The sequence below is a fragment of the Myiozetetes cayanensis genome, unplaced genomic scaffold (genome assembly GCF_022539395.1).
Source record: "Myiozetetes cayanensis isolate MyiCay16 unplaced genomic scaffold, myiCay2020 scf17, whole genome shotgun sequence".
Taxonomy (NCBI): domain Eukaryota; kingdom Metazoa; phylum Chordata; class Aves; order Passeriformes; family Tyrannidae; genus Myiozetetes; species Myiozetetes cayanensis.
In genome coordinates this window covers 4,861,240-4,887,349 of record NW_026087378.1, presented here as the reverse complement: position 1 = coordinate 4,887,349, position 26,110 = coordinate 4,861,240, and the positions used below count along the sequence as shown (strand labels likewise).

General features: G+C 50.7%; 1 protein-coding gene across 3 annotated transcripts in view; it reads left to right on the top strand.

Moving 5' to 3' along the window:
* ARHGAP26 (Rho GTPase activating protein 26) overlaps positions 1-26,110 on the top strand; it is a 111,908-nt gene that overhangs the window by 55,400 nt on the left and 30,398 nt on the right. For all 3 annotated transcript variants that reach the window (XM_050312254.1, XM_050312255.1, XM_050312256.1), the window contains exons 13-18: positions 2,834-2,899; positions 3,612-3,686; positions 8,415-8,502; positions 9,598-9,656; positions 10,483-10,588; positions 24,158-24,317. In XM_050312254.1, the coding sequence (XP_050168211.1) occupies positions 2,834-2,899; positions 3,612-3,686; positions 8,415-8,502; positions 9,598-9,656; positions 10,483-10,588; positions 24,158-24,317 (554 nt within the window). The remainder of the gene's footprint in view (positions 1-2,833; positions 2,900-3,611; positions 3,687-8,414; positions 8,503-9,597; positions 9,657-10,482; positions 10,589-24,157; positions 24,318-26,110) is intronic.

The following is a 26,110-nucleotide window of genomic DNA, read 5'->3' as shown; positions in this document are numbered from 1 at the left end:
TGCTGCTGCTGTAGGAAGAGCTCGGAGCTGGGTCTCGCATGCTTCCCTGGGGAAAGAGAGCCTCAAGGGAGCCTCTTTCGCTTGCCCTTGGACAGGCAGACAGGGACTGTTGGAAATTAGGGTTGTCCAGCCCTGGCACAGGCTGCCCTGGGCAGTGATGGAGTCCCCCATCCCTGGAGGGATTTAACAGATGTATGGATGTGGCCCTTGGGGACACGTGTTCGTGGTGGCCTTTTCAGTGCTGAGGGAACAGTTGGACTCTATGACCTTAGAGAGCTTTTCCAACTGAGACGATTCCATGATTCTGTGATCTGGACAGCAGTAGATCCAAATCTGCCTTTGATCTGGGCTGTTGCTGAACTGAATCATTGGGTAAATGACTGAGATAAAGAGCAGCTGCTCTGTGAGAGGGGAAATCAAGCTTTTACAATGCTCATTAAAAGTTAAATTTAAGGATGAATAAAGGCACTTTGGATATTTAATCAGATATTATTTCTGGATGTAACTACTGCAAATAAATCCCCGACCTTTCCTGATCCAGAGCTCGGCAGTGAGTGGAAGAGCTTATTCATCTGCTTAGAGGGATTATTCCAGGTCACTTCCATCCAGGGGGACTTCTGGGTTTCCTGCCCCTGCTATTGCTGCAGGGAGGTGGGATCCCAGCCCTGCTTGGCCATGAGGCAGTTGGCTCTGCAGGGTTATAGAATCATGGAATCAGAGAATGGTTTGGGTTGGAAGGGATCTTAAAGCTCATCTCATTCCACTCCCTGCCATGGGCAGGGACATCTTCCCCTAGACCAGGTTGCTCCAAGGCATGTCCAACTTGGCCTTGGGAGTTGTAGGTGTCTTTTGCTCAAGTCCAAACATGTGAGGGACAAAAGGAAAATTGTTGTTTTATGAAATGGGTTGACACTTGCATAAACCAGGCTCTTGCATAAACCAAACTCTCTCTTCAGAGAGCCTGAAACAGTGATCCGTGTTGGCTGGACAGCACCACGCAGGGACACCCAAAGGTCAGGGTCATATCAGTGCCAAGCCAAGGCTGATCAGACCTGCTAAACAAGGTTTGCTGGTACAAGAGAGTTTCCACACTGTGGTTTTGTGCTTCTCAGGTACCCTTGTACCTGAGTGATCTGGGGTATGGCAGCTGTGCCCTGCTGATGCAGAAGGCACATTGGTTTTATTCTGTATCTGTGTTTGGAGAGTGGTGCTGGGAGCCCTCCAGGTGCCCAGGAAAGGGCCCTGCAGTTTCTGGATATCCACATGTCCTATGGCACAGGCATCCTGCAACTCGTGTGCTTATGTTGGCTCGGTACTAAAGCCTGCTTGCCCAGAAAAACACAATAGAGCTGTTTTACTTTGCACTGTTTTGGGTCCTTGTGCCATTCATCAGACAAAGAACACCCCCAGCAGAGAACTCAAAACAAGGGATTAGGAAGGGACTGCTCCATGCAACTGTGAGCTGGCAGCTGGTCATGGAGCAGCAGTGGATCCATGTGTGAATAAACGATGTGAGCAGGGGGAATGCAAAGGAGGGAAGTTGCACGTGCCTTGCTGTGAGGGCAGTGCCAGCCCTGGGCTCTGATCCCTTTCTGCCCTGCTCTCCATAGAATGAGTTGTGTCTCTCACAACACGGCATTCCCTGGAGTCTGGAGCCCAGGGAAGCTTTGCACACCCTTCTCTGTGGGTCTCCTTCCTATGGAAGGTTTCCCAAACCTTTCTGTAGGAAGGAAGTAATTTTCCATAACAAATAGCTGTCTGTGAGCAGTGTTTTCCAGGCAGTGGTGGAAAGCTGTCTGTGGGATGAATTTTTTCCAGCAGGTGTTTGGATCTGTGTGCAGTTAATTCCTTGAAATTAAAAGTGAAAACCTGCATTGGCACGAGTGAGTTGAGTTGTACGTCCCATTAACTCCAATGTTTTAGCTCTCAGTCTCAGCCAGAGTCAGCTGCCTTTGGGACACCCTAATTTACTCAAATAAATATGTCATTTGTGCTAATAAAAGAATCTGAACTGTGCACATCTGTGCTGGGTGAGGCTGAGCAGGATGGTATGTGATGGCTCATGGGACTTTGGCCTCGCTGAGGGCAGGAGCAGCTGCCTGGGCTGTGCAGGAGGGATTAGGGTCAGTGCTGATGGGCACCCCAGGGGCAGTTTCCCTCCCACTGGGCATAGGAGATGCTTCAGACAGGGATTTGACCCAAAATTTGTTCCCATCTCCCAATTCCTAATGCTCTTCCATCATCACATGCTGTCAGCTCTCTCCTCTCCATGTGATGTTTTTACCTCCACGTTTTATAGAATCACAGAACTGTTTGGTTTGGATTGCTCTCCAGCACGTGTGGCTTGGTTGGCTGGGTGCAGAGCAGAAAGGATGTATAGGAATTCCATGGGACTCATCAAGAAAGCTGCCGTTTTTGGGGATTTGTTGTGTCAGTAATGTATTATTTCCTTTTTTCCAAGCAATCTGTTGTCAACTTTCCAGACAAGTTTGGGTTATCTCACCTTGATCCTAAAGTAATTTTTGACCATCCACAGAGGTAGATGCCTGGCAGAGCCCAGGGCTCTGCTTCTCAGTGGGTGTGGAGGGGCTGGTTCAGAGGGACATGGAGGCTGGAATGACAGTCAGTGTCTGTGCTTGCCTGGGTTACACCCGGTACAAGCTGCTGTACTCAGGCTTTTCTACCCTGAACACCTCATTTATCTACTTCTCCTCCTCCCTACCTCCTCTGGGCAGTGGTGCAGCACTGCTGGGGATGGCAGGGATTCAGGAGGAGCGTTGTGCTCTGTCTCTCTGCCAGGTGTTCATCACTTCTCTCTTCTCTTTCCCTGCAGCTGCCCAGCTGGACAGTATCGGCTTCAGCATCATCAAGAAGTGCATCCACGCTGTGGAAACAAGAGGTAGGGCAGCTTTGGGGCAGCCCTGCAGCTGTTGGTAGTGGAGCAGTTGCTTTCCTGCTCTTTTCATGGACAAAAGTGACTCATTAACCCTCAGACCCACATCAGATGAACCCAGTAACGTGCTTGGGCCGATGCTGTTGCCGAGACACGCGTTGGCCCTGTGGTTGGACTCAGCAAACATTGGGGCAGAGTTGGGCAGTAACACACTGGGTGTGCAAAAGAGGGGATGAGACCAAAGCCAGGGGTTCATTTGAGCATCCTTGCTGCAGGAATGCTGCAGAGCACGTGGGATAACAGAGGTGGGCACAGCACTGCTTCCCCAAAGCCCCTTGTGGAGACTCCATCCTGGCCCCACATGGGGGAGTGAAGAAATGCAAAAGGCACAGACCTCAACCTGAAGACTGTGGCACAGTAAAATTTTCCCAAACTGCCCTTGTTAAGTGCAGATCCTTCACGGAGCAAGCTGTAGCTCCCCTGATGGCCGTGGGGAGGAGGAAAGGCATTCTTAGATCCTTATTCCTGAGCTAATTGAGTGTAACACTTCTAATACATAAAAACCTTTATATCAACCCCAAATTTTACCCTCTTATATAATTTGGTATGTAGCTGGTGAGAAGGTTTCAGTGGCTTTGCTATTTGAGAAGCCAAAGAAATGAAAGAAATATTAGCAGCTCTTGTGACCTTCTCCTGATAAGCTCCTTATTTTTCCTAGGGATCAATGAGCAGGGTCTCTACCGGATTGTTGGAGTAAACTCCAGAGTTCAAAAGCTGCTCAGTATATTAATGGGTAAGTATCTGGTATTTTGTTAAAGGCAAGCTGACTGTGTGGCTTTGAAGTCTTGCCAGCTGGGAGCAGAGGCTCTTGGTGGAGTCCCTAATTGTGGTGAATGTGCCCTTAGGACCACGTGCTGGTAGAGGCTGGGAGGTCCCTGGGCACCGCTGGCAGGTCAGAAGGTAGGACTCGTGTAGGACGTTGCTCTATGAGGTCTCTGGTGCAGTCACTGGTGTCCTGCTCACATGCACTCTGAGTTCTGGCAGCCTTCCCAAATGCAAACCAAAATCTTCAAAGAAATAGCTGAAAGCTTTGGGTTTTCATCTCCTACCTGCCCCCTGTTCCCAGCACACTTTGAAATTATTTTCTCCTGCGTGTCGCATGCTGCCTGTGGCACTTCTTGCTTTCCCCATGGACCTTCTTGTGCCTGTTTATCACAGTCTTGCCCAGACCTTTCCAGCATGTGTTTCCCTCGTGCCTGAGGCATTGGACCTTGCAGTTTTGGATGCTTGGGAGAGAAAAGCTGTTGAATCACGCCATGACAGAGCTTGGTGTTGACATTGTGCAGCCCCCTGTGTCTGCCCAGCAGCCTCAGAGCCTCTCACCTCTGACATGATGTGATGGTCGGAGAGAGGATGTGTTTGCTCCCAGTGCCTTTGTGCTCTGAACCAGCATTCCTGTGGGCTGGATCTGAGCACTGGAATGTGTAGGAGCAAATAGGTCTTGTGTCTGAGAGCTGGTTGTTGTTCCTGGGGCAGGTCTGGGACGCCATGGCTGACTTTTCCTGGAGTGGTTCCTTTTTGGAAATATCGTGCTTCCATCACCCACCATGGTGCAGAGCCCTGTGTTGGGTCACACTTTTTGGGCTGCACTGAAGAAATCGTTATCCTAACTCCCAGTCCAGTTCCATGTCAGCTACAGCCTGGGGGTTATTCTTGACCCAAAGAGGAACTCAGCCCTCCCACTCTCTGCTCTGTTTACTGCCCCTCCAGAGCACCTTCCCTGCTCGCTGTGGTCCAGGCTGGTGCTGAGGTTGGCTCAGGCTATATGGGACAAAACCATTTCAGCCCCTGGCATCGCAGTCAGCATTTCCATCCCACAGCTGTAGCCCTAGGCAGTCTGTCAGTCTGTCCAGGCATGTCTTGGACACACGGTTGAAGAGAGAACACATCTGGGCTGGAGCAGGGCAGCTGCCTCTTGGCCAGTCCTGTCTGGTGCTGCTCAGACCTGGCGAAACCACCTATGAAATTGTTGTGGGAATGGGAAAACAAATGCTTAATAATTTGTTAGTGCCCGATTAAATGTGTTTTGTTACTCCTTGAGGGAAATAAGTGGCATTTCTGGTCTCTTTCGTCTTTCCCTTCACTTATTATCATTCCTTTGCTACAAGAATTCATTTTCCTTGCCCTCACAAAACTCCAGTGCTCCTTTCTCTACGCATTTCTCCTCACAGGAAGTTTTAATCTGTTGTGTTTCACTTTAAACATATTTTCCTTCTCCTTTTCCAATTCCCCCTTCTTTTCCCACCATTGAGGTGTTCACTGATCCAAGCCCCTGGTGGCTGTTACAGCTGTCAGCATCAACCTATGGAAAATTGATAATCCAGGGGTGATTGGAGCAGAAGGGCACGGCACTAAATCCAGGCTCAGGGGACCTCCGTGTGCCAGCTTTGCTCTGGCATTTGGAAAGTTTGCTGCAGTCACGAGAGCTGGTGACTGATGCTTTTATTAGAGAAGTTTGGCACAGGCTGTGGGACACATGAAGGTGCCCTGTGGCCCCCCAGGTCTGGCGGGGGAGCCAGCGCTCTCCCATGGCACACGTTGGGCACGGTTGCTTTGGAGCATCAGATGAAGAGCATTGCTCTGGGGTGGGTGCTCAGGGGGGCAGCAGGTCCACAACCAGGTCCTCTAGTGATGCTTGTCATGCTGCTGCACCTCATCCTGTGGGCTGGCAGAGCGATGGACCCTGAACTCTCCTCTAAGGGTGGTCTTGGTCTTGGTGAGTCCTGGGGCTGTGACAGATGGCAGAACTTGCTTGGGTGAAGCTCTCCAGAGCTGGGAGGGATTCAGTTTTGGATGCCATCCAGCATCCGTTATCTCCTCAGCGACTGAAGCCACTCAGCTGTCGACCTCGTGTCTCATAACACCGTGATATATTGCTGGTGGTTTTCCTTTGTCCTGGCGTGTCCTCGTTACTTGTTGATGCTGGAAGCCCTGTTACAGGCGAGTGGGGGCTGGAAGCAGGACACTCTTTGGGGATCCCCCATGCCATCCGTTGTTGGGATGCTTTGCAAACCCATGACTCCATGTCTTTCTCCAAATTGTGGGTGATTAAATCTTCCTCAGCCCCCGTGTTTGGGCTGTCTGTGAAGTCAGTGTCACACAGAAACATGCCTCTTGTCAAACCCCATCTGTTCTTGCTGCCCTCAGGGCTCTGATATCCTGCCGGCAGCGGCACCGCTCTGCTCGGACACTCCGGTTCGGATCCAGCCCTTGTGAACGGAGGAGCCAAATTGTACTTACAACATCAGGTTTCCCTTATATTTAGAAATGAATGTGGGCAGCATTACTGCTTCACATACAGTTTAAATGGCAAAAAGATCAAGTTTCCCTGAGCTGGTGTCAGTGACACTGCCGGGAAGGGCTTTGGCATGAGGTGTCCCTGCAGGAGGTCGGTGCAGGGATTGTGGAGCACCATCTCCCCATAGGCAGCAGCTGGATCAGGGACAGCCCCAGCCTGTGGGTTTCAGGCTGAGGCAGCACAGCTTGTCACGGTCTGAACCAGGGTGAAGCAGTGGGGAGGTGCTTCCAGGGACAGGTCATCTCCTCAGCCTTCACCGGCACCAGGTGCCATCAAAAGGAGGACAAAACCCAACAGATAACCAAACTTTTATCAGTGGGAGCTCTTGTGAAAGGATTTATTGTGGTAGTGTGTCAGAGGACAGTGGGGGCACCAGCAGGTCTGAACTCAGCACTGGGATGAGTTACAGCATCCGATCTGCTCTTGCTCCTTGCCCATATGGGCCATAAGGGCTGGGAACAGGCTCCTTCAGGCCCCTCAGTGCTGGGATGGAATGTCCCTGTGGTGGTTTTGGAAGTCTCTTGGTGAGAATTACAACTGGGTGATGAGGTGGTGCCCCAGGTGGTTCCTCTTGCCCTGGAGAAATTTGTTAGAGACATCAGATCAGTGACTGGCAGCAAAAAGCAGCTCCAGGGTTAATGCTGACTTTGGGCTATGGGTGCCTTTCCAGCCTCTACCCCACACTGACCCCAGTTCTGTGGAAGTGTGTCCTTGTGGGAGGCAGAGCTGCGGCTCTGGCTGCGGCATCGCTGCCTGAGGAGACAGATGCTGCAGCTGGAGCCCACGGCGCTCACTTTTTGCAGACTCATAAATTTGAAGGTCAAGGGGAACTGATTAGCTGCTCTGAGCCTTTTCATGGGACCGACTGTGGAATTTCACCTCGCGTTCCATGATCCTGCCTAGAAGCTGCTGGATGAGGTTTTGCAAAGACGCACAGTCTGGACTTGTCTATTCTCCTTCAGTTAAAAAGTTTCTTTTAAAAAAAGGTGGAACTTTTTTGATGGGTTTTGTTTGTTTGTTTTTTACTATGCTAAGCTTATTTTGACTCTATTAAAATTTCCTTCTTATAAAGGCAGTGCAGTAGGAAGTTTCCTCAGCATTGACATGGGAGGATGGAGTTCATTTGTGTGATTGCTGAGACACACATGATCTTTGTGTGAATATACATTTCTCACATGTTTACTTTTCCAGGTGCACCTCTTGATGTTTTTGGGTTTTTTTAAAATTAAAATAAACCCATTGCTCCAAGGGAAAGCCACACTCTAATCAGGGCATTCTTTTAAGTAGGTTGAAAATTACCCAACGCTTACCTGGGGCTTTAAAATTCAAAAGTGCATTATTTGTGTCTGTGAAAAGGCAGAAATACCCCCTGAGCTGAGCCTGTAGGAGCAGATGGTGCGAGCAGCTGTGGCTGTGTCAGCCTTGGCCTTGGGCATGGTGGGAGCCCCCGCGCCTGCGCTGCTCCCCAGGGACGCTTGGCACTGATGGGATCCCGGGATCCCCGCAGAGGCTTCCCTGGGATTTCGGTGGGAGCAGGATCCTGGCTGCGTTTCCAGCACTGAGTTAGCAAAGAGTGTTTGGGGAGGAGCATCCACATAGGGGAGATGGGGCACAGGGGGCACATCCATGCCCTGCCTCTCCCTGGCTGTGGCCGGCGTGGTGCTCCTCACCCTGGCACGGAGCCATTGCCGTGTTGGGACTCAGTGCTGTGCCTGAGGTATCCATGGCCAGGCCACTTCCTGCTGGCCTGATGGTGGCTGTTTAGGAGATGGGCTGTAATTGCCTCTGCAAGGAGGTGGATGCAGGATGATGTCCCTGTGCCCTGGGTCCATGTCCTGTCTGTGCCCGGCTGTCACCGCTGTCACTGAGCACCACAGGCTGCTGTGCCTTCTGTCCTGTCGCCCTCAGAGCCAAACTGCCCATGTCCTTGCTTGGGATGGATGATTCCCTTTCCTTTCTCTTGTCCCACCCCAGTGAATGTTGTCCATCCCGGATGATGAACCCCATTCCCCTGCTGACATGTCTGTGGGGGTCGGCTGTGAACCCTGGGCTGGGAATAGCAAATAAAATGGGATGTGACAGTCTCTCCACACAGCTGAGCTGGCACAAAATGGAATTGTCTTCACTTTGCTTCTCTTTTGTCTTTTTTGTCTTCTTCCTTAGATCCCAAAACAGCCACAGAGACAGACACAGAGATCTGTGCAGAGTGGGAGATCAAGACCATTACTAGTGCACTGAAAACATACCTGAGGTAAGGAGAAAACCCTCACCTGGCTTCAGGAGGGGTTCAGTGATGGTCTGGGACATTACTGCCCATTATTGCAAACCTTTAGCGACAGCACTATGATAGAAACAGAGCAGAAACTGCTCTTAGGTGATTTATTCTGGCTTTTTGCTGACCTTCCAGCGTGTGTGAGTATAATCTGGGGAACACACTCATCTCTGACAGACGCACGTATCATACAAACATGATTTTAAAAGTTCATTCTTGCATTTCCTGCCTTAATTTAAGCTTTTCCCTGAGCTTTTCCCAATGGACTTCCACCTTCTGAGCTCGTGGCAGGAGGTGGGGTCAGTGCTGTGTAAAGGGCAGCAGCTGTAGAGCTTTTCCAGACGCGGTGCTGAGCTTTATTGTAGTTATAATTTCTGTGTGTAAGTCGATGCCTTTATCGTCCTGGGTATCTTCCCACCGGGCTCGGGTGTTGGCAGCCGGCAGCATCTCATTATCCACAACATGCTTCTACCTGCTGTGACCGCAGCTTCTTGCTCTCTGTGGCTGCTGTGTGTGCTGGGTTGTGTTTGACAGAGTGAGGGAGCACAAGAGAGAGGCTAAATCCAATTAGGGTGATGACTGTAATTAGCATGGTGGAGCTCAGCTGAGAACACTACAGAATTCTGCGTGATTGGCAACCTTTGCTCCAGAGTTTGAACTGTTGGAAAAGCAAAGAGGAATGTGGGCAGCACCAGTGTGACCCTCTGAAGGGATGCAGCAGTGGGAGGGGGCAAGGGGAATTGAATGGGAATGGAGGTAGTGAAAGTTTTACACCTAGGCTTGTTTATCTTTTTAATTTATTTTTAAACTTACTTGGAAGTCACGGGCTCAGTAATGCAGTGAAACTCCATATTACTGAAGGAATGCTAAAATTATAGATTAATTTAGTGATGAATAAATCAAAGGTACTTGCATAGATCTTATTCCTTCTGATGAGGGGAATTAATTAGAGTTGCTGCTGCTTAATTCTGCACTTTTCAAAATGGAGCTGAATTTCTGGTAGAGGCAAAGCTTTCTGTGTGTGGATTGTGTTCCCCAGATGTGTTTTGTGCCTGTTTCCTTTTTATCTTCCAGAATGCTCCCAGGGCCCCTCATGATGTACCAGTTTCAAAGGAGCTTCATCAAAGCAGCGAGTGAGTTTGTTGATGTTTATGGCCCTGCTCCCAAAGTGGAGCCTCATTTGCAAGTTACTGAGATTCCCTCTGCCCTGCTGCCTCCCCACCGACCTCCCGGGCTCCCGTCCCAGAAAGCAGCATAAGAATGGAGAGCCACGGGGCAGGTTGTTGTTTGGGAGGTGACCAGATGAAGAGGAAGCACAGATGGTGCTGGGAGCGCGGAGCTGGCGGCGGCTCCCGCTTGTTGTGACCATCAGCTGCCAAGGCGGGGGAGGCTGTTGTTCAAACAACGCCCACGGGTGTTTGATGGGACCAGTGGTGGTTCAGATGTCTGTGCTGTGTTCCTGTCACTTTCCTGGGAAAAGGGGCTTTGCTGGGAGCAGGTAACTCTCTGTTGGCAGCTATGGAAGGAGCCAGGGCCATGAGGGGCTCACGTGGTCCGTGGCCACAGCGGTGGTGGCCTCTGCCACCAGCTCTCATTTAGTACCTGTGAATCCAAATGGATGCTCCAGCCTGACCTTTGCTGGGCACACTGAACATACAGAAAGGGAACCTGACAATATTCCCATTGCTGGAGTCACTCTGGTTACAGCCAGCTCTGCCCTGCCCTGCTCACCACTGGCTGTTCACGTGGCATCTGCTCTTGGCTCACAGTTTCAGCCCATTAAGTGTCTTCCTTTGGAAACAACTGCTTGGAGCTGGTAGGATGGAGCAGTGCCATGGAGAGTATCTACACCATGCCTGGGTGTGAGCAGGTCCTCGGGATGTCATTGGGGTTAGTGTTAATGAGTCTTCCCATAACAAGCCCCTTGATGCAGAGATAAATCATCTGTTTCCCATGCAGAACTGGAGAATCAGGAATCCAGAGTGTCAGAGATCCACAACCTCGTTCATCGACTGCCAGAGAAAAACAGGCAGATGCTGCAGTTGCTCATGAACCACTTGGCAAAGTACGTTTATGACTGATGTGTTTTTCTCTCCTTTTTCCACTTCCTCTGAAAGTTAGTAGTGGTGGAAAAGTTTCCTTGTGTGTGTGTGTGTGGTGTTGAGTCATATCTGGTTGGCAAGAAACTGGAAACCCATGTGTGAGTGAACCAAGGGCTGAGCGACAGAGTGGGGTGGGAGGGAGGAATGAGGAGGGGAGGGATGAGGGAGGCAAGGATGAGGGAAGGGGGCTTCCCGACCAGCCCCCGGCCCTGTGTCGGCACCAGGAACCCGTAAGCTACTGGGAATCTCGTGTTGCTTTTTATGGCCTGGAGTGGGGTTTGGCTGCCCAGGAGGCAGAGCGGACGTGCAGCTCCTCACAGGGTTTCCGATCAAACCTGGCATTGAAGGACTAAAAGTGATTTCTTTGCCCAACAGACAACTACTCTGGGGCGTATTTTCTACCTTTATGCACCCCCATGAATCAGTATTTCTGGGTCACCTTGAAACTTTGCGAGGGCAAAGGAATGGAATAATTTTTTTCTTTCAGCGATAGAGCTGACCTGTAATTTCCCATCTTCTTCCTGCTCCTGCAGGTTCCCATGGAAACCTTTGATTAGTGTTTTAAAAGTGAAAGCATCATCAGATGTTTGTGGCAGCCTCAAGGCTGCGGGGTCGGACCTGCTCTTGCAGTTTGCACTGGTGCTGCAAGAGCAGCAGGGATGAGGCAGGACTGGGAAACCTGGGGATTGAGTTAATCGGGATGACTGCTTAGGAGAAGGTCTGGGAGAACCCAAGTTATCTGTTTAAGGGAAAAAATAACAAATGGTGCTTGAAATAGGCTTAAAACCAACTCCAGATGCTTTCTTGTGACATGGGTTTGTGTCTCCATGGACTCCCTGGCAAGGCTGTTAAAAACCAAAGAGCTGGTTTAGGTGTTGGTTTCAAACCTTCCGTATTTACAGCCTGAAGCCAGAGCCAGGCTCTTTTGGGTGCTCCCCTTGGCCAGATGAGATTGCCCAGAAAAGTTTTGGCTGCCCCATCCCTGGAAGAGAGGTGGAATGAGATGAGATTTAAGGTCCCTTCCAACCCAAACCATTTGGGGATTCTGTGTGTGCGAGGAATGCAAAACTGTTTAAGTGTTTTCCATTTAAAGGAAACCCTGGTGATGGAGTGAGACACGGAGGGGGAGGCAGGTGTACAGTGGGGTTTGTGCTGTTTTGGTGGGGAAGGAACTGAAACAAAACAAACAGCGAGTGTGGTGGTGTTGCTATTTTAGGAAGAGAAACAGATCATACTGTTATTTAATAGGAAAAAAATTATCTCAGAGAAAGGCAGGAAGCTGAGGAGCGAGAGCCTGCTCTGCTGAGCTCTCCCAGCCCTGGTGCCACTTCTGGGGGATCCTGGGCTGCGGAGGGAGAGGCACAGCCAGCCCCAGGCATGGACTCACAGCATCCCTTTGGTGTTAGTCCTGCAGCCCCTGCTCCAGGAGCATCACCCTGATCTGGGAACAGCACCCTGCTCAAGGGGTACCTTGCGGGGCAGCTGGGGACAGGGCTTGTTGCCACAACTCTTCTAAATGAGCTGTTTGAGGCTGCAGTGCCATAAAACCATATTAAAGGCATGAGTGGAGATAAATCTGCACATCTGCAACAGATGTTTGGAGGGAGGGACTGTGTTGCAGAAGGGATGGGGCCTGGCTGTCCCACGGGGTGCTCTGAGGGGTGGGACCAGCCGGGGTCTGGGTGCTGCTGAGAGCAGGGCACCCATAGCCAACATGGGCAAAGCTAAGGCCTGCTGCCTGGCCCTGCCAAACTGGGCCACGCTGCTTGGAGGGGATTGTCTCATCTGTTTCTGTTTGGGTTTTTTATTTTAAGTAACATATGAATAATCAAGATTTGCGTGTTTATCAGATGAGCTAAAAAAATATTTCTCACAGTCTTGCTGCTGAGAATTCTGACACTAAAAACAGAACTTGGGCTGTGTCAGTTGAATAGAAAAAGAGCCTGTCCTCGCTGGTTTATGGCTTCTGGGTTTTTGGGGTGTACGTGCACCGGTGCACTGCTGCTCTGACGAGGGACGTGGGGCTCCTCATGTGATGGGGCTGCAGTTATTAACAGTAATAAAACTGTGCTAAGAAAGCAGATACATTGAGAAATGGCAATTATTAACACCAATATCAGACAGGGTAAGTGCCTCTGAGGTAATTCAGCAGTGCCCTTCCTCCTGCACAGCAGAGGAATGCAGTGGGTTCCCTGTGGCAGCTGGGTGCCCCCCAAAATCGAAGTACAGTGAGAGGGACTAGCAGAGGAAGGAGAGGACAGATCTCAGGAACAGGCCCAGATGGGATGGAGAGAAAAGTGCATATCAGTAGAAAGTGAACATGATTTCTGCCTCTTACTGCATTTCCAAGACTGTTCAGACTATCTTATGTCTGTGTGTCCAGGCAGTTATCCATTAAGACACACAGAGCAGGAGTGATTCCTGTCCATGCTCCTTCATCCAGAGTGTAATGCTGCAATTCCCTCCCCTGCTCTGCAGACCCTGGTTCCAGTGAAACTTGCTATAACAGTTTTATTCCTTGACCAGTGAGTAGGTAAACCCTTTAATTTTTTTTGCTGGGACATGTTCACACTCTCAGAATCCCTGTAATAAACCCAGCTGTGATTTGCTGTTCCTGAGAGCAAGAAGATCTCTTTGTTCTGGTGCTTTTCTGAGGAGATGTCATTAGGAAAACCTAAGCACCCACAGCCTGGACCATCCCCTGAGCCTGTTCCTGCATCCTGGTGACAGTCAGTGAGACTGGATTGACACTGGCACAGGTTTCCCAGAGGTGGATGGGGCTTAGAGCAACCTGGTCTAGTGGAAGGTGTCCCTGCCCATGGCAGGGTGTGGAATGAGATGAGATCTAAGGTCCCTTCCAACCCAAACCATTCAGGTGTTCTATGGTCAAACCAATTTTTTTTTCTGTCCAGTAAGTCAAAGCTAAGTGAGGCTCCCACAGTGCTGCTGGGCTGGCAGAGGCACTGCCAGAGTTGAGCTGGTTGCAGAAAATTGCCGTTTTCATTTGTGGAGCTGCAATATCATCCCTATCTCTTTCTTCTTTTTTTAATGTACATTCTCACCCAGGAGTCAGTGCTGTGGAGGTGCAGAGCAGGAGGATTTCACTCTGATTATGTTTCAAGCATTTCAGGAATTAGTTTTTGTGCACGGCCATAATTTGACACCTGAGCTTTGCTTTGTTCTCGTGACAGTGAGTCCAGTTCTCCAACACAGGTGGTGGTGAGCTCGTGCATCCTCTGCAGGGCTCCCAGACCCTCCTGTGGGTTGGCATTGCCCCAGCATCGCTGCCGCTGCCCCAGGTGTCCCCTGACCCGTGCACCCACTCCTCTCCTGGCCAAGGTCAGGACATGGAGGAGGCTGCAGCTGAGCTGTGTGTACGTGTATTTAGCAGAATTAATTATCTCTAATCTCTCCCAGCTGCAACCTGGCCAACACCGACTGGTTCCTTTTGGTTTTGCTCCAGTGGTGTTTTCTAGTTTACGTTTTTTAACCAAGAAGACAGTGATTGTTATCTCTAGCACAAATTGTTTGTTGCTGATTAGCACGATGGTTTCCATGGGCTCTGCAGGGCAGCTGCAGTCGGGGATCCAGCAAAACCCATGTTGGTGCAACAGGGCAGGGGCCGGACATGGTGTGTGGTGTGTTCCGGAGGGCTCACTGCTGTGTACGAGGGACTGTTGGCAAAGGAGAAGAAGAAAAAAATTCCTCCAGGTCTTCTGCCTAAAAATACAACCAGTGCTTGTTTTCCTCGGCGTGGAGCAGCCCCGGCCTTGGCAGCCCCGTGCCACGCTCCCAGCCGTGCTGCCCTGCAGAGCCCCCTGGGAACCGGCCCCCGGTGCTCACCATGGTGGGCTCTGTGCCCACGACTTCAGGAACCCACCAAGATGCCTGTGTGAGACCAGGGGTGGCAGAAATGTGCTTCTCCTTGGGTTGTTTTCCTGGTTTTCCCCGAAGGTGCAGCCTGCGAGGAGGCTGACGCCTCTTGGCACAGCAGGTCTGATTTCATCCCCGTGGCAGCTGTTTATGCTGCTGTCTGGTAACTATTCATTTGCTTGATTTATGTATTGCTTCCAGTAAGTCATTCTTGTCCCGGACATTCTGGAAATTTCCACTAGCCACTGAGGCCTCTGAGATGCTCCGCTCTCATATGCTCCTCACCTGATTTGGCTGCCAAAAGCGAACAGGGAGCATTCTCTGAGCCGGTGCGGCCGGGCCAGGCAGTGATCCTCGTTGCTGCCTTTGGGAATGCCATGTTTTTGCCCAGTGTCTGTTTTTATTCCTTTTGGATCACAGCACTGCTGACCCCTGGACAAAGCCCTGGGAGTTCGAGTGACCCAAAGGATCTGGGTGCTCCCATAGGTAGCAAAAGGCAGGTCATATGGAAGGTGACTCCCTGTAGGCATGTGCTGCCTTTCTGGAGATGGGAGAATCCTGTCTGGGGCTTGGCTGTCCTGGTTCAGGCTCGTGTCAGGCTCCTGACGTGCTTTCTTTGCCCCTTTTTCCCTAGTTGGAAATAGGTGGACTTTAAGGTCCCTTCCAACCCAACCCATTCTGTGTTTCCACGATTGTATGATTTGTGCTTTGGAGCCAGAGGTGTCAGAGCCTTGCAGAGCACAGCAACACCTTTGGTTTCCCCTTTGCTCTCCTCTCCCTTATCTGTTTTGGTGGAGCTGGTGATGCTTCCACAGAGTTCAGACAGCACAGTGTGCCCTGCAGCACTCTGTACCTGCCTTCCCCTTGCCTGCTCTGCCTCCCTTTTACTCCTCTGGTTTTGTTTTTGAGATTCTGCAGAATTAAAAAGAAAAACCACCACAAAAAACCCTGTAGGTGTTCACTGGGTTTTTTGGGCTTGGCTTCCTGTAATGTGTAAATTAGCAAAAGATTTTGTTCTGCTTCTGCAAATGAACTTTTAACCCCCTCAGCCTGGATTGTCCATGGAGCAGCTGTGTGTGTGCCGGTAGCTTTTCCTTCCAAGCTTCTCCAAAAGGTCCTTTTATATTCTGCAGGCTCCCCAGTTTTTAGCAGGAGAGGAATGAGCTCTGGAGCCTCCAGCACCTCTTGTTAGGTTCTTCCCGCACAAGACTCATGTTTGTAGGTATGATAAGGGGGGTCTTGGACTAAAGCTGATGTCACCAACCTGTAATGATGGTTTAGGAGCTCATAATGCAGCACATGGCAGGTTTGCTGGGGAGTTTCTGTGGTTGAACATCTCTGATGAGCTCCCACTTGATGCCCAGGATCTCCAGGCATTTTGCATTCCTCGTGTGTGAATGCTTGTGGGCTTGCATTTGAACTTGGTGTTGTGGATAGAGGTTGTTGATAGCACATAATTCTTTTTAATTGTTTATCACAGTGAAACTGAAACTGTGTATGGAAACAGACTGAATTGAGAGCGAGCAAAAGATTTCCAATAACTCACTGGTCTTTCCCTGGTGGCGTCTGCGCCGTCCCCCTCAGACAGAGTGGGATGCAGATGTCTTAATGAGCACATCCCTTGATTGCTCTGTATGAGTAGACCCAGCACTGAACCAAACTCAGTTACAGAGATATTTAGTCCAGTCTTTATTCAGCAGAAGGAAGGAGACCAGAGATCACCAGCACCAAGTTGTTTTTGAGCTGCAGTTTTCCACGGGATCTCCAGCTCACAGAATCACAGAAAGGTTTGGGTTGGGAGGGACCTTTAAAGCCATCTTGTTCCAACCCATGTGTGCGTGGCAGGGTACACAGAACTGGGGGATTGAGGGGTGTTTTCAATCACTGGGCAAAACCTTGTCCCACTGGCAAAGGTGAGACAAGCATTTTTCCTGCTGTTTTTCACCAAGACTGAGTTTATTTTGCAAAGCTGGTTATTCCTGTATTCCCTTTCTTCCAAAGTTGTTGGTTTATGAAATGCAGTATTTTGGAGGAGTGGCCACTAACCTTGCATTTGTGAAGTGAATGTGCTCCAAAGCACCTGTAAGGGAAAGAAAAAAGTCAAACCCCCTCTGTGTTCTCCTTCCCCGTGGCCACTGCACTCGTGTGAACATACAGGTGTGCACCAGGCATGTCCTGCGTGTGGCCCCATGACCTGGCTCCAGCTGGGAATGATTCCCTGCAGGGACGGTGGGAGCTGCACTTGCTCACCCCAGTGCCAGTTCCTGACAGGAGGCTCCCAGGCAGCCCGTTTACTTTGGCTGTTTTCCACGCAGCAGGTTGTAGACTTGGGCACAGCGCTTACCGTGGCGGCAGATCTTTCAAAGGATTGTTTGTAACTTATACCTCTCCTTGGGGCTCTCATTGCCCTGCTGGCCGTGTGGGTTTGTTATTGCACTGTGACAGCAGCAGTGAGTTCTGTTTTTGAAGGAAAAACCTGCCCGCTCAGCAGGGGCTGTGCTGGGGCACTGGGACTGGGGATGGCAGTGGCACAGGGGATGGTGTTTGCAGCCGTGGCAGCCCCCATTCCACCCTGTCCCTGGGGATGTTTGAGGGTGAGGCCCCTTTGGCTTCTGTATTTGTGCAGGTGGAAACCACAGTGACATTTAACATCAAGTCGTGGCCATGCCTGTGGATTTCACCAGGGTGATGGGGTGATGCTGATGCAGTGATGGGGTGCAGGGAGTGTGCCAGCCCGGCACCACTCAGCCCTGGGCTGTGGGTTGTTGAGCAGGTCTGGGATCCCTCTGAGATCCCCTAGTAAGCTCAGATTGCCCAAAACCAGAAAGGACAGAGAGGATGGCTTTGGAAACCACCCTGGCTTGGTCTGGTAAGCCTGAACTGGAGCAGTGTTGCAGGTCCCTCTGTGTTTTCCTTGCAAGTTGCAGCACGTTTGGAATTCACACTGATCGGACTCGCTGATACTGAACCTCACATTTGGCCTCGGCATCTTCTCAGTGCAACATGAGCCCTTTTTTTTTTTTTCCTGGGAGTGAACCCAAGCATCCAGCTGTGGCCAGATTCACCCAGAGGAAAAAGAGTCTTGTTGGAGCAAGTCAAAGCGCCTGGAATCAGTGCAGGCACAGGTTTGATCCTTGCCTGAGCAGGGAACCCGAGAGCAGCGTGGCTGCTTGCTGGGACCCCTTTAGTCCCCAATTTTGCCTCTGAAGGTTTTTGCTTTCAGCAAGTTTCCCCTTGTCTTTCCCTGGTGATCTGTCCTCCTTGTGGATCCGCTGGCCTCCATCTGCATTCCTCAGGCTTGGCTCTCCTCGCCAGAGCGGCAGGGCTGGGGAGGGTGCGGAGCTGTAAGCCTGTGGCCTGCAGAGCCTGGGCTTCAGGCAGCAGGGTTTGTCCATATTCCAGATGTTCCCAATTCCCACAGTGTGGCTGAGTGAGCCCAGTGACCTCATGCCACTCCAGACTCCTCTGGCTCTTGCAGAGCTCCCTGCATCCAAGAGCAGCCCAAAGAGTACGGTCGAGTCCAGAGCCCCCAAGAGCAGGATAAAGGGGTGGTTGTGCAGTTTGGAAGTGTGGCAGTTCTGTGCTTGTGTGCTCCGGCTTGGGAATCGTGAATGTTGGAGAAACCCTCTGAGGTCGTTGACTCCAACCATTACCCCAGCACTGCCAAGGCCACCACTAACCCTTGTCCCAGGTGCCTTTCAAACATGAGCAGAAGCAGAGCTGGCAATGCTCCTTGGTTTTCCATGGCCATCTCCCAGCAGCCACTGCAGCCCGGTGTCCCTGACACCTCCTATGATGCACACAACCTTTTTAGGAATGATTTAGGAATGTGTGTGATTAACCAGTTTAGCTGCCTGGGACACCAGTGGGTGCTGCTACAGGTGGAATTGCACAGGTGGTTTCACCAGCTGGGCGCCGTGGTCGCAACCCACCTGCAATAAACACCTGCTGTAGCCATTGGACACATTCCCGAGGCTGGGAAACCCACCGTGGGTTTGAGCAAGAGTGAGTCATCCCCAGGGACCTGCAGGGCCATCATCTCCTGGGATACAACTCTGCCAGCCCCTCAGAGAGGGATGAAGCCGGGTGGGGACCAGCCCGGCCCCTCACCCACTCTCCACCTACACACTCATTCGCTGCAGCGCAATTAAACTCAATAATGTGCAGGGATGAGTTAAATGCACCCAGGAACATTTCCCAGAACTCATTAGATTGTGTCTGATAAATACCAGCAATTGTGTGCGCTCACAGCCGTCTGTGTCTGTCGGTCCATTCCTGGGTGATATCCAGATTAAATGGCTGGAAGTGGGGGCAGCTGGGAGCAGGGAACTGTGGGGTTCCACCTGGACAAAGCCTGGCTGTGCTGAGCCTCCCCGAGCACAGCCTGTGCTGCCATAGGGGGGCTTTCTGGATCGTGTCCAGAGACAGGCAGCAGAGCTGGTGAAGGGTCTGGAGCACCAGGAACAGCTGAGGGGCCTGGGGGAGGCTCGTCCTGCAGAAATGGAGGGTCAGGGACGACCTTCTCGTGCTCTACAACTCCCTGACAGGAGGATGGAGCCAGGTGGAGGTCTGATCTTTCCTCGGATAACAAATGACAGGACAAGAGGAAATGGCCTCAAGTTATCCCAGAGGAGTTTTCGGTTGGATATAACAGAAATTTCCTTCATGCCAAGGTTTGTCCAGCCCTGGCTGCCCAGAGCCGTGGTGGAGTCACCATTCCTGGAGGGAATTAAAAAGCCATGGAGATGTGGCACGTGGAGATGTGGGTTAGCGGTGGCCTTGGCATTGCTGGGGAACAGTTGGGCTCAATGATCCTGGAGAGCTTTTCTCACCTAAATAATTCCATGATACTATGATTCTTTGGATGAACCGGGTGGGAACTCAGTTGCTGCCCTGGTGGGCTCTCCCTAGTGTGGGAAAGTGCAGTTCTGCCACACGCCAACACCCCACCCAGGATGGTGGATCCACAGGTCCCCTTCAGAGCCCAGCTTGCTACCTGCACTCCCTCTGCTTTTTACTTCTCATGCATGTCCGGAGTCAAAGCTAGTTTCTATCAAACTACCCAGAACAACCTAAATAATTTTGGGAATTGCTGGCCTCTGCGTGACTGGCTTTTCACGTTAAACAGCTCTACTGGTGATGGCAGACAGGAGATGGATTTTTACCTGTAGCAATAGGAATTAGCTGCATTATTTTCCATCCTCTAAGGACTTGCTAGGCCAGCCACAACAAGCACTTTGTTTTCAAAGGTTTGTCCCAGACACGGAAATAGAAACACTCCAGACTTTGCCTTTGTTCCCTTCAAATGGTTGTTTGCTCAGAGATTTTGTTCTGAATCAGGGAAGATATTTGAACTAATAATGGTGCTTCTGGCTGATACTCAGATACATGTATTTTTTATATATAAAATATGCAACCGGACTTGTCTATCTCGCATTGGCCTTTTTAGCCATCAGGTGCTTGTAGCAAGCGTGGGTAGAGCCCTTCTCAAATCTTCGTTCGCGAAGCCTAGCCATGATGATGATGATGATGATGATGATGATATAAAATACATACATAAAAGTGTGTATATATATATATATATATAAAATTGTATACACATATATAAAATACATGCACAAAGTATGTATTCCAGACACAGGAAACAGGAGTTCTGTGGGGAGCAGAGCTGGGTGCCCCCGTGGCATCCACTGGAGCAGCCCCCATGGAGCTCTGTGGCTCTTGGTGCCCAGTGGGCAGGGGTTGGACCATGTCCACCGGTGTCAAGTGATCCCACTGGTGCCAGGTCAGAGCCCAGCAGTCTCATGCTGGTCCATTTTGTGTTGTCCTGGGCCCTGTGCTTGATGTTCAGCTGTGGTGCTGGCAGCAGCTGCACGGTCCCAGCACTGGGCTGGTGCTGGATCTTGGCTCTTACTGGGAGGACTGGAAGCACCTGTGTAGGTTGCTGGAGAAGCAAATGAGTTCTTTGACTGGGTCTCAATGAAAATGAGTCTGAGCCATTGAGCAGGCTGAAAAGGCCAAATTCATTAATCTCAGTAAGAGGAGTGAGGGCCCGTGCTGTGCTGCCCGCCCATGGCACCCGCTGCTATTCTCCTCCCCTACACGGTGCCGACCACGAGCCAGCGCAGCCAGGGAATATTTACTGTTCCTGTGCTTTCCCTGTGCTGATCCTTGGCTACCAGTTACCCTGTATTAAATTGCGGTTGGTCATGGCGGTGATTATACGGTATCCAGGCAACCTGGGCATAATCTAATTTACCACACAACATGGATTTACTCCGCTCCCATTCTCCTTTGTTTCGCTGAAAGTGAGTGTAAAATGAGCGGCGTCCACAGATGCCCCGGGAAATGACCTGCAGGGATGGAGCTCCCACGGGAGCACCGGGCTCCCGGCCCAGGGTGTCCCGGGCTCGGTCTCAGCACCACTGGCTGGGTGCTGGCAGCATCCAGCATGGCTCCTGGGTCAGCACCAAGTGGGTCAGGTCTTCGTGGAGCTGCTCATTGGGGAGGCACTGCTGAGTGCAGATATTCCCCTGGCCAAGGACTGTCCCGTGCTGCCAGGCTGATCTCCCACTGATCCTGGAGGGAGGCATGTGGGAACCATCCTGTGTTGAGAGGAGGAGGCACAGCCCAGAGTCCAAAAGCCAGTGGTAGCTCAGCCCGTTGTGGGCCCCAAGGAGGAGTGAAGAGGTTCTGCACATTCCTCCATTAGTTGTTGCTTCTTCCCTATGCTGGATGTGACTCCTCCAAAGTGGGTATGGAGAGGGAGTGGAAAAAGGGCCCATCAAAGTTAATGTTAGTGCAGTTCTTTCAAAGTGCACTGAGGGCAGGGAAGAAACAGCAGGTTAAAAGGAAAATACAGTGAATGCTTGGAAACCTTCTAAAGGGCAGCTGAGGAACGGCACTGCTGGTCCCTGCTGAACAGCCCCAGCATTAAGCTCACTTTGGGCTGAGAACACCCCATCTTTAGAAACTGTGGCATTACTTCCTAGTACAAAAGATGATGAAGAGTTATAATTTAGAGTAAATCATCCTGTGGGTAATGGATGTGGAATTTGAAGGATGTGAAAGGTGGATCATGTTTTGGAGCGTAGCTGTGGTGACCCAGTGTGGGGAAGGCTATTGCTGGAGAAGCACCCGGGATGCAGATCAGGAGTTCATGTGCCACTAGGGTTTATTCCAGAAAGGAGCCAGATTGCACAGCTGCAGAATGGCTCCCACACTTTCAGAGGCAAAATAAAACACAGTGGAGTTTGGTGATGGAGGCAAGGGCCACCCATGTGGATGTGTGGACGTTCCTTGGGCAGGCTGGTGCTGCAGGACCATGTCCTGCCTGGGAAGCCATTAATAGCTCAGTCTGAAATAATTACCCAGGCCACGCACAGCTGCCTCGCCGTAATGAGCCGGTGACAGTGCAATTTATTAGAGTGATGTAGGACATGGTAACGGTAATGAGAAATGGAGGGACCTAATTTTGTATGACTTAGATCAATTTGGTTGTTTTTTTTATAAATGAACATTGTTTTACTAACCACAGAAGATCACTAAAATTATTATTTTATTAGTACTTTTCAAAGCCATTTGAATTGCGTTTTCCAAATCCGGTTAGGAGCACGTGAATGTGTGTTTGAAATGTAGATGTTGCAATGCGAAAATGTCTTGGTGAGGAGATGGGTGGGAGTGAGGGGAAGGTTTGAATCCTCACAGAAGTATTATGTAGTGTATAATGGTTCTTACTGGACTTCTGAGTTTCTCACTGATGCATGGGGTTGTGACTCCCCAAGGCAAGTTTGCTCCCCCTTTCCAGGGCTCTGTGAGTCACGGTGGGTGGTGCCAGCATTACCGTGCACAGGTTGGCTGTGGCGGGAACGGGGATGGTGAGAGGCACTGTGCCCATCTGGGCATGGCAATGTCCAGCCTGGATGGGGTGAGAGCAGCCCTGTGGGCAGCACATCACCTCAGCACTGGCAAGGTTGTCATCTCTGTGCCAGAGCCCGTCTCCAGGGCAGCCCATCTCCCACAGCTTTTACTGACACTGGAGATTTCCCACACACCTGCAATAAAATATTCAGAGCTTCCTGACAGTGGGGGGAGTTACGGGTAAGAGGGAGGTTCCACCAGCTCCCAAGGGGCTTTGGCCAGGACCTCCCACCTTTGAGCACAGACTCGGTGGAGGTGACAGCTCTGGCTGTTCTCCAGGGATGTAGCATGCACTGGAGTGAGGCTTTTTGCCTGGGCAGTAAGCAGGGCTGATGCTGCTGTTTCGAGAAGCTAGACCAGCAGCCCTGAGCCCTCCTCTGTGCTGAGGTCCCCATCTGCTGCCTGAGGAGCTGTATATAGAGATGAGGAATGAGTTCTTTGCTGGTTCAAGTGAGATTTGGTTGGAAAAGGATGAAAAGCATCTTTCCTTTTAAGCCCAGCCTGTGCTTACAGTGTACTGAAATACATTGAGCATGCACACAAATATCCTGGCCCCAAGATCAATAGTAAAGGCTCATGGCAATGAATTTTTGGGGCAGCCCAGTCTGTGCTCCTCCCCTACATTTGTCCGTGGAAACAGGAGAGAAAGAGTGAAGGGAAAAGACACTATAACCCCCTCCGGCTGAAACTGTGTGAGCACACAGCCTGAAGCCGCCGCATTTCCTGGTTGAAGAGGTCAGGAGAAACCACAAGAAAGACTCGGGGAGATGGGGCTGCAGGGCTGTGCTGCAGGTCCCGGCTGCGCCGCCCTCACGTGTCCCCGTGTGACTCAGCAGAGTCCACGGTACCCGGACAGTTCTGTCCATGCCTCAACCAGGCTTTTACCACGGGGCAGCCGAGCACCTGGTCTCTGCATCCATGGTCTGACATGGATGGGGGCTGCTGGGCTGCGTCCTGCATGCATTGTGTCCTCAGTGCACAGTGGCATGTCCTCGGGGTGAGACAGAGCAGAGGATGTGCCCCATTAGGGCTGGTGGGGATTTGCACCACTAAGACCAGGGCCACATCCTCAGTGTGAACTGCTTCACTTTTCTGAATTGGTCTGTGCCCTCCTGTGAACAAAAAAGAGATGGAGGTGGCAGGGAGGAAGCTCGAGTGCTGGTGGGTCCCTGGGTGAGCAGGTTCTCATCTCAGGTGGCTTCCTCAGCAGGATGGAGAAGGGCAGATGTGGGGCATGGGGATCTGGGGTTAAAGACCCACTGTAACCTCCCAGCCAGTCTGGATGGCCTGGATGGGGCTGACCTCTGGTGCAGCCCAGAGCTGGAATGGCTGAGAAGGAATTGGCCTTTGGAACATATGAGGTCACTCATTGAGTTGGAGAGCAGCGTGTGTCAGAGGTCCAACAATTTGTTTTCAGAAGGGTTTTAAGCATTAATGATTCAAGATGTTTTCCTGGGAGTGGTTTGCAGCATGAGGCTCAGTGGCCGGTGCGGGCTTGGGGTTTTGTGGGATTAGTCAATTCATGGAGGCTGAAAGGTCTCCAGGAACACAACAGTTAAATTTGTACTTTTCCACATGGCTGAGCCTTCAAGGAGCTCACCAGGAGCGTAAAAAATGTAAACAGCATTGTAAGCCTTGTGCCAGCCACAAGTCGGGGAGAGCAGAGAGGGGTTTCCCTGCAGATTAATTCCATCACCTACTTCATTTTCTTTCTCTTTTTTTTTTTTTTTCTCTCCCAGAGTTGCAGATAATCACAAGCAGAACCTGATGACTGTTGCTAATCTGGGTGTGGTGTTTGGGCCGACGCTGCTTCGACCTCAAGAGGAAACAGTCGCTGCCATTATGGACATCAAATTCCAGAACATCGTGATTGAGATTTTAATAGAAAACCACGAGAAGGTAATGGCTTCCCTGGCTTCTTTCAGTGTCATCAATTTATGGGAAGGAATTGACCTCTCTTTCCCAGTGGGAGCTCCCTCTCCCAGGGCCCCCCACATTCCCTGTAACCAGCAGCGCTGCCAGCTTTGCTGCAGGTGGGGGGGCTGTGCCAGGGAAGGTCCAGCTGGCAGCTGCCTGGCACTGTCACTAGTGAGGGACACAGCTCAGGGGAGGGCACAGAGGTCCCAAAATTGCCTGTTCCTGGGCTGTAGTTGTGTAAACAGGCTGTTTCTGGCATCCCAGTATGAGTCAGCATGTCTGTGTCTACATCACAGAAATACTCTTTCTCCCCCTTTCCACTGTTCAATAGGTATTTGTCCTTGGTTTCAAGAGAGATGAGCACTAAAGGAAGCCAGTGCAAGATGGCTTACTTGGCTGGCTCCTGCTTTGCTAAGTAAATCTGGGTTTATCAAGTACTGGCTTTATCCACAACACTGATCTCCTGAATCCTGATGCATTTGTGTTTGTTGGCCATGAGGATGTTGTTTGTCGGTGAAGCAGTGTTGGCTTGGTGGGGCCATGGTGCTGGATGTCCCTCCCAGTTGGCTGCATGGGGTGGCTGCATGTGCTGAAATACACCATTTTCTTCTAAATTCATCCAGTTCCATGATTATGCCCTTTTGTTAGTCTGGTTTTGGTTGGAAAGTAGTATTTAATTTGTGCATTTGGGCTGGAAAGGTAGACGTAGCGATCAGCTTGCCCTGACCAGGGTGGTGGTGCAATGGGGCCTCAAACATGCAGCCAGTGGGGTCAGGAAGACAGGATCTGTGATTCTTGGAGATATTGCTACTGTGGGCACAGAAAGGCTGTGGTATTGATTTGGGATGGAGGAGCTCAGGCATGTTCTCCTCAGGAAGGTCCCTGTGCATCAAAGTGTTGCAGCCCTTGCATTTGGCTTTACATTACAGCTACCATTGGGAACTGCTGCCCTTTGGGCCATCTCCCATGGGTCTGACACCAGATCCTCTGGAAATGTGGAGTAACCTTGGGATGGGAGTAGGATCCGGGCCTGGGGAGTAAGGAAGGGATGATGGCTCTGTTTGCCTGTCAGGTGTTGCAGTAGAGCAAACAGGAGCCTAAGGAAGCTGAGCAGGAGCCACATGCCCTGCTCTGCTGCTCAGCACTTCCTAACGAACCCCAGCATCACTTTGCTGAACAGGATTTATCCATGAGTGATTCTCAGCCTTTCCTCCATGTGTTTGTGACTACGATACATTAATGTATTATAAAAGATACCTAATTCTCTGTAATGCCTCCTGTGCTGCCCACACCTCTCTCTGCTTCCACAAGAGCATCTGGAGAGCCTTTGTTGAGGGTGCAGTGCAGGTCATGAGATATTTGGGCTGACTGGGGGCTTTAACAGAAATACAAAGTTATGGTAAGATCTCAGTGCTGAAGGTTTTAGCAAAATAGTTTCATAATGATGTTCCAGCTGCATTTGAAATGAGGCTGCTTTTAGTCACTGAGTTCCTCATTGAAGAGCATTTATATCTTCTCTTATTATAAAAGACCAAAAAAAAAAAACCCAACCTGAAACAGAAATCTGGAAGTTTATTTTCAAGTGTGCTGTGGGAATTGTTGTATAAAATGCAATTCATAAATCAATACTTTTATCTTGCTTGGTTTATATATTTCATTATATTTCCCAAGTTGAATTTATTACTGAAAAGCAATTTGAAAGCAAGAGCACATTAAAGCAGGCAGTGGCCGTGCTGGGTGTGGGGAGTGGAGCCCAGGGCACGCAGGGTGCCCTG